This window comes from Podarcis liolepis (genome assembly GCF_965112155.1).
Source record: "Podarcis liolepis genome assembly, chromosome: 12".
NCBI lineage: Eukaryota > Metazoa > Chordata > Lepidosauria > Squamata > Lacertidae > Podarcis > Podarcis liolepis.
The window spans coordinates 18,520,902-18,537,910 of record NC_139563.1 but is presented as its reverse complement, the minus strand read 5'-3'; the positions used below and the strand labels follow the sequence as shown (position 1 = coordinate 18,537,910).

Genomic DNA, 17,009 nt, shown 5'->3' with positions numbered 1-17,009 from the left:
CAGTGGCCCATTCTTACTGTGTTGCTTATGAAAGTCTGTGCCAACTGATTCTGTTAACCAGTGCTTTTTTTCTGGGGGGACGCATACCCCTAAACATTTTGTAAACATAAGTTTGGCCTCATTGAGGGGCAGTATTTTAATATGAGTAGGAAAATGAGAGTACCCCTAAACACTTTTTTTTTTTTTAGGAAAAAAGCACTGCTATTAACATATTATGGGAAGTATGATAATTCTCTTTGAATACAATAAAATTTCTTGAGGTTTATCTTTGTTTCCCTGAGCTGCATACATACCATATATTTAAAGCACTCAACTTCCGTTAAAGCACCTGCAGTTTGCTATAGGTGTTTCAGAACATAGCTCTGTGAGAGCTAAATGACACTTCCTGGGATTCTATGGGAGAACTGCAAGCTGCACCATTCATAACAGAGGGCTCCTCTTAATAAAGAAGACACAACACTTTGAATAAACTGGCTCCAGGCATGAATTTGCCAGATCACTTTAGACATTTGCCATACCTGGGTAATGAACTGTATTGCCGCTGAGCTTGCTGGAAACTCTCCCTTTCTTCTTGACGCTGCTTCTGCATCTGAACCTCGACCGATACAGAATGCCTGCCACTCTGCGAGTATGACTTTGAACTTGGCTAGGATAGGAATAGCAAAAAGTTCACATGGTGAGTTTTTTAAAACAACAATAGCATTCAGAATGATAAATAATGCTATTTTTCTGCAAAGGCACAATTTTTAAAATGCTTTCATTATTAACCAAAATGAACTGTTTAAATCATTATTATGAATGTATTAATTTGTGAATCACTTTCAACATGTATGCTCCAATTTACAGACATACCCTTAAAAAATACTACAAAAATGTATTTGAGAGATAGACATGGCAGAAAAACTCCAGTAGAAGACATATTTTCAAGAGATTCCCCCCCCCCCCGCCCTTATTATAAATGCTTTAGGTTCTTAAAGTTGATAGATAAAATTTGGACTATCTGCAGGATTCCAGAAGTATGGAAAGGTTCTACCTATTTTAGGACAAGGTTATCATACAAATACTTATATGAACAGAGTCAAAGTGGCTGCATTTGTAGATCAGTCACTGGACACAGCTATGAGGGACTAAGTTGTTTTTGGCGCTGCTCAAATCAAGTGGCTGGCATGTTTTATAGTCTTAGCTTTGAAGTCTGAGGAAACATAATGCAGCCATCTTGGTGAAGCTAAGCAGATTTGGATCTGGTAAATGTTTAAACTGAAGACCTGGGAACCTTGGTCTTGAGTTCCATGTTGGAAGAAAGGAGAAGGGTATTAGTGTACCAGAATGAATAAATGATAAAACACCATCCATGCAGAGTTTGACTGACTCCAATGTTCTTCTTTAGCCACTAGAAGGAACTATGCCTAAGTAGGGGTTGGTTTCACATGCCTCCATGTGTGTTTCATTATCAGTTCATACTGGCAAACCTAAATTCTTATTAGTGTGTCTCCCCTTTCCAATCCAAAGAAAGTAAGATGGTTTCTCCCATATGAAACGGCCTGGGCCTGTAGGCCTTCTTTTGAGTTCCAACCCCCTTCAATGTAGGGATCACAGCTAAAGCATTTCATTCAAAGACAAGTTAAACATGGGGAGAAGATTGCACAGCCCTGCAAAGTCATTCAGTCGGTCTCAATCGGAGGTGACCTGAGAATGCTCTATCTGTGAACACATGCAGACCATGAGCTCTTCAGGAGGACATTTGTTGGGGCAAAATAAGCTATAAGTATTCCAGCTGAACACACTTTAGATCAACAAATACTGCAGGGTCAGGGACGACATGGGGATAATGTGTGCATAGCACCATCATTTATATGTTTTTAATGTTAGCTTTATATTTGACAATTACTGTTTCAGCTTTTTCTGTTTTAAAAAAATCATTGCTGTTCCATGTTACACATACTTTTAAACAACTTTGAGGGTGCTTATGGTGGAAGTAAATAAATAAATCCTAGCAACAAATAAACACCCCCAAAGTTCTATCTGCACTTAATGCACTTAGGTTGGAAAATACGTTTCACAGCTGACAAATGGAAATTCCTAGACAACTGCCCCTCCAAATATTTAACACACTGCCACTTTGTAAATGGCCTGACAATGCATTTTAAGAAAATTACTTCACATCAGTTTCATCTTGCATCTGCACACAATTTTTAATCTTGGCAACAATATACGACATACGAGAGATGGAAAATACCCCCACCCCCTCAAAGTGGAAAAATATATTTCCCTGTATTGGGACACAAACTGTGTGCTCAGAGTGTAACTCTGAAACTAGTTAACACCTGTACAAACAGGGCAGCACAAGACAAAGTATAATTATCATAATTCTTTAAAGCTATCAAACAAAGCTGCCTGCGTCTTAACTGTGCAAATTACAAAGAACTTCAGCCTTGTCTGTGAGGAGATGCATGACAAGTGCTGACCTTGTAAATCAAATAGCGGTCAGGGCTGCCGTAACACACAAGGCTGCATTATACAAATAAATATATGTTTGTGTCTTCCACAATGACCCTTAAGTGAAATGATCGTTATGGCTTTGAAGATTTGTTAAGGAAAGCACAGGAAAAAAGGAAGCTGAAGAAGAAGGTTGGTGTGCACAACATGACGATATGAGATCCTTATTGTGGTGGTTCTTTAAGATCTCAGTAGAAGGCACATGTAGAATATTAGAACAGTTGCAATCAAATGCAAATGTTATGCATGCACAAGAATATTCAGGAGTTTTGGAAGGATGTAGTTGAAGAAATTAGAGGTACAACCTCTTATTTACTGTCTAAAGATGAAACATCAAGAAATAGTGTGATCAACTTGTGCATTATGGTAAAAAAAAGTGTGTGGGGGGGTAGCCACTATGTGGGAAAGGGCAGAAAGGTCACTGTAAGAGGCTGGATGGAAATTATCTGGATGGCATCTTATGAAATAGTCTCACAAAATCTTATGGCACAATGAGTATGTTAGTCTTCTGTAATATAATAATGATTCTTTACAGTATATATTTATATACTGCCTCATATATCATAATGTATTTCATATTTAGTAGATCCAAAATCATTAGTTCATTGGGCATATTTTGGTTTCAATGAACAACAAATTGCATTCTTTCTCTCTGTCTTTCTCCCCCCCCCGATCAAGTTCTCTTCTATAGTTGGTTGTAGCTGATGATTTTTATTAGGTTTACAACGCTATGCAATATTTTGGTTAATGTGACAGACTAACAAGGATTTCATCAAAAGACATATTAAGATAATTAGGAAAAATAAGAAAATTTTTATGATAATTATTTATTAGGAGTTATGATGTAAAATGGGACGCATTTTAAGTGCAAGTAGATAAATAGGTACCGCTCTGGCGGGAAGGTAAACGGCGTTTCCGTGTGCTGCTCTGGTTTGCCAGAAGCGGCTTAGTCATGCTGGCCACATGATCCAGAAGCTGTACGCTGGCTCCCTTGGCCAATAAAGCGAGATGAGCGCCGCAACCCAAGAGTCGGTCACGACTGGACCTAATTGTCAGGGGTCCCTTTACCCTTTACCTTTTTATGATGTAAAATCAGTTTATAACTTGTTGAAAAGGGTTACGTAGCCAAAATATATTTTTGGAGATGTCATTTTGAAGGTTTAGAACTGATGCAATTGCTACATAAAGTGGAATAATGAATTAATGATGCCCCCACCTGTTGTTTCATTAATTCATCAGTAATGCTTATTAATTGTATAAAACAGAATGTTGGGTATAACTTGGGTTGTATATGTCTTTCAAAACATCATTGTTAGTCTGACATTGAGGATAAGTCTATAAGAAAGCATCTATTCTTTATTTTTTTTCAAACAAATAATGAAAGAATATGTGCCATCAATATTGCATACCATTAGGTTAGCATACAATAATGCTTGCTTTCCCTATTAAGGTAAGTATATTATGTCACCATCACATAGAACCAGTACAAACCAATCCTAGGTAGCAGAATATAAATCAAGGGCTGGAATGAAAACCCAGCAGGAGTAGAACTCAGCTGTTGAATTTTGGACTGGAATTCTACTTCTCTATCACTTATTTATTATATATTTGTGATCTAGAATTGACACGAATAAACTACAAATGAGCTAAATCCAAAATATTCTAGTTTGGTTAAAAAGTTTTCAGGCTGCTCAAAGATGGAAGACCCTTCAATTAAATAAGGCCAATTTTCTGTTTAATCAACTTATTGCGTTTATGCTCCCTCTTTCCTTGAAGGACTTCAAGGCAGTGTACATTCCCCCACATTTTATTCTCAGAACAGCCCTATGAGGTAAATGAGGCTGAAAGATAGTGACAGGTTCAAGGTTACTCCTCATCTTAGAAATTGCTATTGCTAAGATCAATCAGGACTGGCTACCATCTGGAAAGAAGTTTCTCAACTTCAAACTTGTGGTTTAATTAAAAGATGCTAATAGATGTTATTTATTTATTTCTTACTCATTTCCCATGGCTTTGCGGACAATTATAATATATAATTGTTCACCTGGTCAAGCAAATAACATTGCCTGGCTTAGCCATTGAAATTAAGCAAAATGAAGTCAAGGAGAGGGAGGTCAAAGAAAAAGAAGGAAAATGGTGCCAAGGAGCAGCCACAGCAAGAATAGAGAAACACTGGACAGCACTGAAGGAGTGCTGGAAAAGGATGGTGCTTTTTGACATTTTAGCATATTCTGAACTAGATGAGTAGTTTCAGCACAACTCTTCCTTGAACGTCTGTCGTGCCAAAATCAATACCTCAAACCCAGGGATGGGGAAACTGTGGCTCTCTTAAGTATTGCTGGACTACAACTTCCATCATACACATTGGCCATGCAGGTGGGGCTGATGGGAATCTATGCTTGCATTTTTGTTGATATTTTTTGGAAGCATCCTTTTTAAAGCTATCTTTTGATTCTGCTGCTGCTTAAGGAGTTGACAGCAAGTGCTGCTTTGTCCCCTGCTGCTGTTTTTACTTTGATCATTGGTGCTTCGTTGGCTGGGTTATTGCAGTATGTATATTTGCATTTGCTTGCAATTGCCTCTGAGCAACTCTTTGGGCAGAGGGCAAAAGCCAGGTATTTCTTTTTAAAGAAATAAGCTGGCAAGTAAACCCCACCCAGGATGCAGATATGGAAGACCCTTCTCATGCAGGTGGGAACATTGGGGCCCTACAGAGCTCTGGCTTGGCATGATGTGGAATGGAATATGTCTGAGAAAAGATAAATTGTCACCCTAGGCTCACTGGTCTGAGTCATGTCCTCATCATTAACTATTCTACTCCACTCTCTTCAGGAAGTGTCATTTTAAAGTTTTGAATAAGAGTGTCTGTATACATGAAAGTTACGGGATTGACTGCTTTGAGGACAGAAGTTCATTAATTATTGGCAGAGCAGATATACAAGCCCAGGAAGAAATGCCAGAACCCCACAGCACATCAGTAAAGGTTTTGCCAACAGAATCGTTGTAGAATAATTTGAAATGGACATCTGCCCACTATGATCCAAGAAAAGACATATGGACACAACCATCCACCAGGAACTGGAAACTGTGATTCAGGCAGAAGTCATTTTTATATGTCAGACATATGCAGCAAACCCAATTTCCTTCTGTTTTCACACATACACTTATCTCTCTCGGCTTCTCGAATCCCAGTTCTTTAATACATATCTGTTATTCATCAAGCTCTGTGGATGGGAAATTACCTTCTTTGTTCAAATCAGGGGGGAAAAGCTCACTGTATCATCATGGATCTGAGGGACTTTTATGGATGTAAACCTTTATTTACATCCATCCAAGCCTTTTCTCTTTCGTGTCCCCCAACCCCTCCCTTTCACTTGGTGCCACAAACCTGTTCCCTCAGGCTAATTCAAAACTTTTTAACACTTGCACAGCTGTGTTTTTCTACAGTCATACTTGTAGCCAAGAACGCTGAGATAAAAAAGAGAAAGCATTCAAAGAATACGGTTGAAGTTTCCTCACAGTAAACCACTGGTGTGCCTGCGTTTTACCATTGTTTAGTATTCACTGCATCTGGATGCATTTTGGGAAAAGCACCTCTATAATTTTAAGTTAATACCCTGAAGTTGCATCCGCTGCTTGAGAGATGGGTTTATTGTTCCTCAATGCTAAAACTATATTCTACACTCTCAGAATGGATGAGATCATAGTTTCATCCCTTCCCAGCACAGTGATCTTACCCAGATTGGAATACACAAGAGGGAGAAAATAATTCAAAGGTACAATGGACCTATTTCTCCAGAATTTGAGCATCTAAATGAATGTGTCTGTATAAAAGACACATGCACAAGGAAAGAGTGTGTGTGTGTGTGTGTGTGAGAGAGAGAGAGAGAGAGAGAGAGAGAGAGAGAGAGAGAGAGAGAGGCAGCTTAAATAAAGGAGCAGACCATCAGCCAAGGGAACAATAAGGCTCAGGATTAAAATTAATACATTTAACAGAATTACTGTCACTTTAAGCTCATTTACATGATCAGCCCAATGGGGAAGAGGCCCTCATTGTTGGTGAGAGGAAAGAGGGAAAAAAGAAAGGTCAGCATTCTGACCCACAATTTAGGAAATTATTCCATTCCTGAGGTAATCAGCCTGTCATCTAAATAATTTCCCACTCATTCATTGCTGGAAAGTATAATGCACGCCAAGGTTGCCTGCTTAAAGTTGCTATGGTGTTTGGATAGAGAACATTTTGGCCCATGACCCTCAGTAGTTAAGTTCTCAAGTCCTCCTGAGTGCACAGTTTTCTCAGACAGTGTCCCCCAAGATCCCTTAACCGGTCAAATTCTGAGATGAAGCAGAAGAAACGTCCACATAATGCCTGCCCCTTTTCGGGAACCTCGTACATGAAAATAAAAATAGGTTCCTGAGTTATCTTTACAAGGAAATAAAACAAGCATTTTATTTAATTAGTTCCAGGGAGAACCAAGCATATTTTATAACAGAGCTTTAAAAGGAAGCCCATATATTTTAAACACAGTAAAATATATAATTTTACATAGAGTTGCAGAAGTAGCTGATTTAAGGGCTACGTCTGTTGTCATTAGTTATGCTGGGATTTAAAATAGACGCTTTTAAGGAGGCAAAAGTCAACTTGAATAAAAGTTGTATATGTTCTCCAGGTTAACAAATATGATATACATATTTACAAAATATGAGGTTTTTATTTATGACATAGCTCTTTTCTTTATGGCTAGAAATACAAGTCATCTCTCTCTGTATATCTAAGGTAGCCGGGTGATGACATGGATGTTAAATCTTTTTTAAAATCTGCACAGAATTGTACTGCATACTTAAGAGGCTTTCATAGTCTATTTGGGACAATTTGGGTTTGTGGGGAACCTTTGGCCTTCCAGAAGTTGCTGAACTGCAAGTCCAGTCATCCCTCACTATTGGCCATGCTTGCTGAGGCTCATGGGGGTTGTAGTTCAACAACATCTTGAGAGCCAAAGGTTTCCCACATCAGAATTATACCATCGCCACATTGCAGTGAGACTCGTGTGTGTGTGTGCATGGTTGAAGGTGCCCAAGGAATGTCTACTATCAAAAGAATCTAATCCTACACTTAGGTTATCAGCATCCTGCTTCAAGTGTCTTTTGCAACTCAGCCCGGCCAGGCAAGACATTTTATTGCCAGAGACAAAGGACCAGGTTATGCCCCTCCTTAGTCCATGTTTTCCTACTGCACCCAACTGGACTGGCAACTGAATCTTAATTCAACAATGGTGGCAGGATAGTGTCCTCCAGTTCACCTGAGACAGCAGGACAGTTATAGGGTGCAGGGCAGCCTAGTTGGCCTAAAGGGCTCTGTCCTCCAACAGAAGGGAACAGCTTGTGGGGGGAATGGAGTTCAGAAGGAATAGCCAGGAGGCTGCCAGTGTTCCCTCACTGCATCTGCCACGTGAGGCAGCTGCCTCAGTGTATCTAATGATAGAGCCAACTCACAGGCTCAGGTAGTGACCACGAGAACTACTGACTTTTCAGTGGTGCCCCCGCAATGGCAGAAATCCCTGTCCGGGAATATCTGTCAGAGACCTCCCTCTCTCCAGGTTTTCAGAAGCCTGATCAAAACATTCCTATTACATAAATCCTTCAATAGTTTAATTACTGATAGTGTTTATATGACATTTACATCCTCTCTCTTAATGGCTTATTGATTGCGATTGGTGGTTTTAATTGCAACATTATTAAACTGGATTTTTAAAATGATTTAATGGAGCTGTGTTTTGTTATGTAAGCTTCCTTGGGGACCCTTTTGTATTAAAAAGAACAATACTGGTGATTAAAAAAAAAAGGCTTGCTATCTATGTGTCAGTGGGGGAATGGGAAAACTATGTGTTTCTAGACATCTCTTCCTGTCTTGGCAAAATCTAGTTGCTGGTTCTATCTTTAATGCACTTTTTAAAAGCACTCTTCAAGTGCAGTCCAACATAAATGCCTTAAATCCCTCCATATTTTATCTGAAACTGCACAGCTTACACAAGCAAAGAATCATGTTCTTGAAAATAACGCATACACAACCCCCTTACAGGCATTAAGTGCAAGACAGATAAGCTAGTCTGCATTGATGTGACCCAGCTATGCCTTGTCACAGGGCAAACAATACCCTTTACACAATTGACAGATGGCAGAGCACAATACAAAATGAAATTAGGAATGTTGGGCCACAGATGGAGAAGGAAAGGGTCAGGAGTTTAAAGGTCACCAAGGACCTTGAATCGAAGTTGCATCAGGGATTAAGAATAACAACTGACACAAGACAGGGGACGTGCTGTAGCTTAGTTGTAGAGCACCTGCTCTGAAAGCAGAAGGACCCCAGGTTCATTCCTAGGCATCTCCAGGTAGGGCTAAAAGCATGATGTCCAAAACTCTGGAAAGCCACTGCTGGCCAGTGTGGTAAACAATAGCAAGCTACATGGACCAATGGTCCAAGCTGGTATAAGAAAGCTTCCTATATTCCTAAGGACTTTGTGCAGCGCTGTATATAGTGACTGAAAATGAGCACTTACCCATGGTTGTTCAAAACTGTAGGTCCGCCTCCGATCTTCCACATCTTCATCTTGCTTTGCCTGTTGAAATTCTTGCCTTAGGCGTTGTATCCGATCATGATTGCTGGGAGTTGATCTGTTACTAAGAAAGGAAGGGAGAAAAGAGATTAATACCAGGGGGAAAGCAAGACCATTTTTCTTTTTCAGATACAAAACAGCTTGATTGAGTCGTATGATAATGAGCTGACAGAATGCTTACAGTCAAGTTTCAAAGCCGTATTCCTAAAACAGAATTATATGCAAAATTCTGGTGATTCTTGTAGCTCACGGCAAATCTGGGAAGGCTAAAGAAAGCACTTTCAGTGACAGAGATGACCAGAACGAAACTGGGAAGAGTGGTGGATTATTTTTTTTTGGAAAGATGGGCTTAAGACACTGGAATAATTACTGCAACGATCCAAAATTAACATTTATCTCTCTGTTAAGTGCTTATTTCTTTACCATACTTTTAGACTGCCTGTCAGCTAAAGATTCTCCATATTAAAATGCAGAACAACAAATATGGTAGTTATCTATCTATCTATCTATCTATCTATCTATCTATCTATGCCCCCCCATCCTCTTATTAAACACACGGGGAAGAAATGAGCCACCTTCAGATCAGCTTAAACCCATCTTTCCAAGACAGAGAGTTTTATCATGAGTGATAAAGTAAACTCTCATGTCTTTGTTTTGGGCTTCACATAGCCATCTGGTTTGCCACTGTGGGGAACAAGATTCTGGCCTAGATAGGCCAGACATAGCCATAGAGGGGTCCTCCAGACATTGGTGGATGGCCAATGGTCAGGGATGGTGGGAGTTTGAGGCACTAAGGAGGCTACTTCTTTCATTGTTTCTTATATAACAGCTGCTATGTACAGTAATGGAAAACATACACTTGATTGATTCTGTGAACTGGTCCTCGCCCAAAACAAACAGGCACATCACCTATTGTGTTATCAAGAGGATTTAAAAGACAGGACTTAGGTTTAAAAGAAGAGCACAAATAAATATTTCTATCAGGTCCTGTACTATTGAAACAACATGACAGATAATTGTTCACTCACTTCAGCTACTCTGCTGCTGTCAGAGCCTCAGTCCCACAGGGCTCCTCGCTATTTGGAGGCGGCGCTATTGGATTATTTCCCCCAGTCAATAGGATCCTGTCACCCTTTAGGTCTGTTTCTGACAAGTCCTTTGAACTGATTAGCTTGATAGCATTAAAAGGTTAATGGACATGTGGTACATTTCACCATGTGGAAACAAACCAGGGCATCAACAAGAGATGAAGGCTGCACATGTCCTTGGGAGGAAAACCCACTGAAGTCAGTGAAATTACTTTAGTTTAAATATGCACAGAAGTCAGCTGTTTAAGGTCAGCAGTATCACCATTAGCTTGTGTAAACCTTACTCAACAGATGCTAAAGTTATGCAAAAACCAAAGTTTTCCATGATAAATACTGCAAAGAAGCCACAAGGCTCACTCCAGATTGCTAAGAATCTCCAGGCAAAGACCATTAGTAGGAGCACTCAGTTCTACTAACTCTGATCTCCAAGCTTGCAAAGGCATTTAAAGCCACAAGGCTCTCTCTTTCTGTAGTTAAATTTCCTCAATTTGGAATTTTATTACTTTATGGGTCCTGTAGTAATTTCACACATACGCAGCAGAAGAGGGGTTGAGAATTTTTCTAGTGCCTGAGCATTAACTACGTATTAACAAACTGAAAGTAAAGTAAAACTAGACTAAAGAAACTGTTTTGACCTTAAGGAATCATGTTAACATTACTACAGCAGACCCTCCAAGTGTCCCTATTTTCCAGGGACAGTCCTGGATTTACGGAAGCTGTCCCTATCTACACTGGAGAATTTGGAGGATATGGAGTTTTGTGACCCCCAAGTCAAGGAGATCAGTAACTATTTAGAAAACCTTTAGAAGACATCGGAGGGCAGCCCTGTATAGATTAGGTTTTTTTAAAAAATGTTTAATGTTTTATTATGTTTTTATATATGTTGGATATATAAGAGTGGCTGTGGTATAAATCCAACAACAACAACAACAACAACAACAACAACAACAACAACAACAACACGGAATAGGCCATCCCTATTTTCATTGGAGAAATGTTGGAGCGTATGCTACAGTATGTTGCTTAGGAATGTCCCCAAATACCAACACATATATTTCTCACAACTTCTATAGCCAGCTAGGCAAACCCAATCCTAAAGACCTTTTGTCAGGGCTAGCATAAGAGGTATTATTATCATTTTTTAATTATTATTTATTAAATGTGTATACTGCCTTATACCCACAGGACTCAGGGTGGTTCACAACATAAAATCACAATATAAAAACACAAAATACCTAATAAAGACAAAAACAACCCAATAATCCCAGCAATCTACTATTCCCTTGCCAGGTCACTGTATGTGGTTGACTGGGATGCTGCATCATGGTATAAAAATCAAATAACTGCACAGTATATTCCCCCCAAGTCTGTATGAAAACTCAGCTGAAGAGTCAGGGTCCAGCCACAGCCAGACCCTGAACCTGAGGTCTCATTAGATGAGAAGAAGAGAGAGCACCACCTCCCAGTGAACAACAGCACAGCCTGTGACTCTGCAGCATCTGCCGTCCTTGCAGAGCCTTCAGACCCTGACATTCTAGCCACAGCACCAAAAGTCTCCCCTAAGTTTGTCTGGACTTCTGGCCAAATATCAAATATACACCACTGAAGCAAAGGAGATTACAAGCCAAGGTTGCAACACTAGAGCTGCTGTTGAAATGCTAGCCAGTCAAATAAGGCTACTTTTTACATGAAACTATTTGGGAGAAGGGTAAAGCCTGCCTCAGTTACGATCTGGCTAATACCCAGGAATGGTCAGATATTACATTGTCTGGGCCAGACGACTGCTGAAGCACCATCTCTCCCAAGGCATTCTGGCAAGATATTGTTTGTAGCCAACTGGCTGCTTAGGTTTGTAACTTATGAGCCTCTCCACAACTGGGTAAATGGACATAAAGCCACTGGCGGAGGAAGAGGAGTGGGGGGGAGCGCACCGCCCCCAGCAGCACGATCCCGGTGGGGTGCCATTGCGGCTGTCCCCCCGCCCGCGCTGGGTGCCACGCTCCCACAGATGGCGTGGCACACCCCCAAGATGTGCGCCACACCCCTGCGGGGGGTGCGCCAGCCCTGACCCCGCCTGCTCCCCCCCCCCGGTGCCAGAGCATGAAGCTCCGCCACTGCATAAAGCCATGCACAAAAGCTGTGCAACTGAACTACTTCATATTATTCAATAAAGACAAAGGCTTTCAGTTCCATACTCAGCACTGATGTAAGTCAAGAACTGTTCCACTGCCTTAATGATGGGGAAACTTAAAGCAGGTTCATGTTCTCGTCTCCGATGCCTGCCAACTACACGTTGTTTAATGCACCCTCAGCAGTTTCATGAATGTCACTTACAACACATGAAATCGTCTGCATGGGCTGGAAAAGTGCAATGTAAGCAAAGCTCATATAGGCCAGAGCTGTCACATATTTTCAGTAACAAGAAGCCACAGCAATGGCAATGTTAAGAGTCTCAGATCGTTAAGCAATATCTCACTATGATGTCATGCATTGAAGTACAGAGTTGTAATCCTTTCAGAACGGACAGATTGTCAGTGTGATAAAGTGGATACAAGCAAGCTACTGAGCAGGAATGACTAAAGCTTTGGGAAGGAGAAAAAAATTGGTCTGAGAGAGGATAGGAAGGGGGGGGGCATCTTCCAAGTATAAAGTCAAGCAATAACATCATAGGTGCAACGGAAAGCTTAGCAGATAAACATTTATGTTATCTAGAATTTGCCTACACCAAACCTGGAAGTAAGGAAAACACAGAAAAACAATGCCTTTTATGCTACTCCTTTTGACTTCTAAGAAGGTGCTAAGAAGCTTTTTTCTTTTGTAAAAAACAACTGATAAGTCAAATCAATAATAATAATTCATAAAAATAACTCCACACAATCTATCTAGCTGCAGGTGTCTACAGAAAATAGCTTCAACATGTGAATGGACTATTAGGTTTTTTTAACCAATGCAGCCCAGTAAGCAAACATTTGAAACTTGTTCTGTTAACTAAACCCTGTTATGGTCAAATGGCAGACTTGAAGCATTCAACTTATGTTTCTTTAAATAAATAAATAACTTGTGACAGATCTTTGTATCCACAGGTAGAATGGAAGAGAAACAAAGGCTGTTCCATTGAATTTTAAAAAGGTTGCCTCATTGACTATTAATGGCATCCTCATTCTTCTGGCAACGCATTAAGCCTGCAGAGTGTATGCTTGCCAAAGTTCAAAGCAAGCTGAGTGTATATTAAATTGGACCTCTCTTGTCATTGCTTGGGCAGGATGAAATAGGTAAAGAGAACACAGAGCAGTGTTAATCCACTGTAAAAGCTTTTGCTGTGTATAATGGAACTCAAACAGTCTCTCCTCCATCCCAAAAGTGTTTACTCAGTGCAGATGGGTCTGTCTGTAACAGAAGATGTTAACCTGCCACACATTTAAAAAAAGGTGCAGGCACACTGTGAAATGCTGTAGGAAACTATCCCGAAAAAGCGGCAAATATGTTTTCAAAAGGAGACTCTGCATTTTACCACAGTTTAATTACATAGTTTGGTGTGTTTACATAAAATCAGAAGATAATAGACCGTGGAAGGCACCATGTAGAGCAGCCTTCACCAACCTGGTGCCCTCCAGGCATTTTGGGCTACAACTCATCAGCCACAGCCAGAGCAAGGGAAATGAATAGCGATGTAGAACAGCATTTCAGTCAATGCATAACTGACTTGTGGAATTTTATGCCGCAAGATGTGATGATGGCCACCAGCGTGAAAGGCTTTAAAAGTGAAATCCAGGATGGATAGGTTGGCTGTCATTAGCAGTGGTGGCTGGGGCCCATGGGAGTGGAAAGCAGTAGGTGGAGCCAGAGTCAATGGCAGGCAGAGGCAGCTCTTTCCAATTTGAACCCCATCCTCCTCCTAACTGGAATCTACAAAGGCAAGACTTAGTTTAAGAAGCTGGCAGTCAGTACTGCCCCCCCCCCCGATTGAAGAATGAAGGCAGGCAGGTGGGGGCTGACTAGGGACAGGCTCAGATTGGTAGGACAGTATCCCATGTGATTTAATAGACCAGCCTCCACTGACTATTAAGGGAATTCTCAGGGAATTTCTCAGAATATTCTTTTCTTGGAAATTTCAGTCCAGCTCTTATGCATATTCTGCTTTTTATGTAATTTTATTAAAGATTTCTTGGTTTACAATAGTATGTGAAATGTCTCTTTTTTAAAGTTACATTTTCTACAGATCAGTTTCATTTGTTGAGACTTACATTAGGAAGAAAAGGGGGAAAGAGGTGGAGGGGGAATGGTGAGTGGGGGTGGGATTGGATGGCGATGTTTCTATTTTACTTAATGTGTGTGGGGTTTTGTGTCAGCGTCGCTTGTGCAGGTTCTCTTTGTGTTCCTTTGGTGGTGAGAGAGGTTGGGGTTGGCCTAGGGTAGGGGTAGGCATCCTAAAGCCCAGGGGCCACAAGCAGCCCACAGTGGTCGTTTAACCGGCCCACGAGCTGCCCCTGAACTGAGCCGCCCACTCGGCAAGTCCCCATGTACTGCGCTAAACTCACTTCCGCGGTGCCGGAAATTGCCTCTGCACATACACAGATGCCGGAAATCATGTCTGCGCAGACGCAGACACCGGAAATCGGGGGCGCACACACTCACATGCATGCATAATCCAGCCCAAGCAGGGATCTCTATTGGAGTGAACCGGCCCAGGCAAGGTAAACCTTGCTGACTTCTGGCCTAGGGTGTGGTTGTTTGTTTGTGGTTGACTGTGGTGAACTTTGTTTTCATGTGTGAGTGAGGTGGGTGGATGTTTTGGATCAGGTTAGCCATATTGATTCGTATGCTGATGGTGGATTATTGTCATTGTCTTGTTGAATGTGTGATAAAGGGGAGCCATCCCGGGGTGAAATGATCAACTCTCACAATTTTAAGTATCCCGAAGTCTTTGATGTTACATGAGCTAGATTTTTTACATGATATATGAAATGATAATACAGTGCAAAAGAAAGTGCAAAAGAATCCCGCTAACGGTGTGAGCTCCCATTGTTCGGTCCCTGCTCCTGCCAACCTAGCAGTGCGAAAGCACAAAGTGCAAGTGGATAAATAGGTACCACTCCGGCGGGAAGGTAAATGACATTTCCGTGCACTGCTCTGGTTCACCAGAAGCGGCTTAGTCATGCTGGCCACATGACCCGGAAGCTGTACGCCAGCTCCCTCGGCCAATAAAACAAGATGAACGCCGCAACCCCAGAGTCATCCGCGACTGGACCTAACGGTCAGGGGTCCCTTTACCTTTAGTCAATCCATGTACTTTCAACAAGACACATTAAGTTTAGAATTCATTTATCTAGACTGTGCTAGATTTTTATTACTCATTATTTCCTCTGGAAACAAATAATTCAAAATGCATGAAATATTTAAAGGTTTCTAGAGAACAAATATCACTTACTAATATAGAGATAAGTACAGTAGTTTTAAAATTGTCACTTAATTCTGTCAGCAGATATCTAGGAGTTTTACATGCAACCACAGATTCCCAGTTAAAAACAACAACCCATATGTTCAATAAGTGCGTGCCTGAATCCAATATTGTATATAGTTGAAGTGTCAGATTATGTTGCCTCAAACTGATAATGCATGCAAAGTTTGTCTTTCTAACAAGGACAGTTTCTTCAACGCTGAGCTGCATATTTGAAACATTTTACATATACTTTTCCATAAGTACTTATTTTCACTATGTATGGGTATATAAAATTCCCCATTTGTTAGTTCACATTTGCAAGATGAATACCTAAAATATATCCTTTAATGCTTACACTCCCTTCCCATAACTAAACTCATGGATCATCTTAATGTGACAAAGCAGATCTCTTCACAGTCTACCTGGGTCATATATATGCACACAATGGCCAAATTTCCATTCAAAGGCAGCTTTAAAACCCGGGATACATGTCAGCTTGTGTGCACACGCATAAAATCAGCTTCTTAGGAAGTTTTCTGTCACTTTGACTTTACTTTCAGAACAGATTTGCCCATCACCTTGTAATGTGAACAATATTACGAGGAAGTTATGCTAATTCCCATGAGCCCGCATTTCCTTTGGCTGATAAAATTCACTTCCCACTTTTGACACTGTGATTTGTTGTGCATTTCACACCAATTTCAATGTAGTAAATCATCACAAATTAAAAACACACAGCTCTATCCTCTGGGTTAAAAAGGCCCTCTCCAAAGCTGTTAATACAGCACTTTCTTTTGATGTGATAGCTCAGAGTCCTCTGGATGTTTTACGGCAAAGAGGGCGGTCACTACAGCACTCTCCCCAAATAGTCAGGACTAAGCTTTCACTTTGAGTTCCTATGTGGTCATTTTGTAACAGGGACATCATTTTACAACAGTGAAATCTGAGGAATGTACCCAAGACCCCTTTTTATTGCTACTATCATTCTTCCTTATTAGCCTGTCAGAACACACATGAGGCAGACAAAAAATTGTTTTACTCTTCAGGGGATTTCTCTCTCTCTCTCTCTCTCTCTCTCTCTTTCTCTCCTTTATGCTAAGAAAAATAAAAAAGTAGTAGCAGCAAACATTTCAGGATCCTACAGCAAACATTTGATTTTTTTAAAATCAACTATGAGGCTATGATTTAAATATTTCCCCCCTCACAATAAGTTTTGTCAAAAATCTGCTGCAGTTACAGTCAAGATTTCCCCTTCTGTTAAATTTAACATTTTAAGTAATATCTTATGAGCAAAATATTTTGTCCTTGAATATCTGTTAAGCTGCTGGGAGTGCATCCATGTCACAAGATCCATCAACGCTTGGGATGATG

At 40.6% G+C, this 17,009-nt stretch overlaps 1 protein-coding gene across 6 annotated transcripts in view; it reads right to left on the bottom strand.

Moving 5' to 3' along the window:
* Positions 1-17,009, bottom strand: part of PARD3 (par-3 family cell polarity regulator) — a 567,261-nt gene that overhangs the window by 13,115 nt on the left and 537,137 nt on the right. For all 6 annotated transcript variants that reach the window (XM_083466611.1, XM_083466612.1, XM_083466608.1 and 3 more), the window contains 2 exons: positions 9,054-9,174; positions 519-646 (listed from right to left, as the gene is read on the bottom strand). In XM_083466611.1, coding sequence (XP_083322737.1) covers positions 519-646; positions 9,054-9,174 — 249 coding nt within the window. The remainder of the gene's footprint in view (positions 1-518; positions 647-9,053; positions 9,175-17,009) is intronic.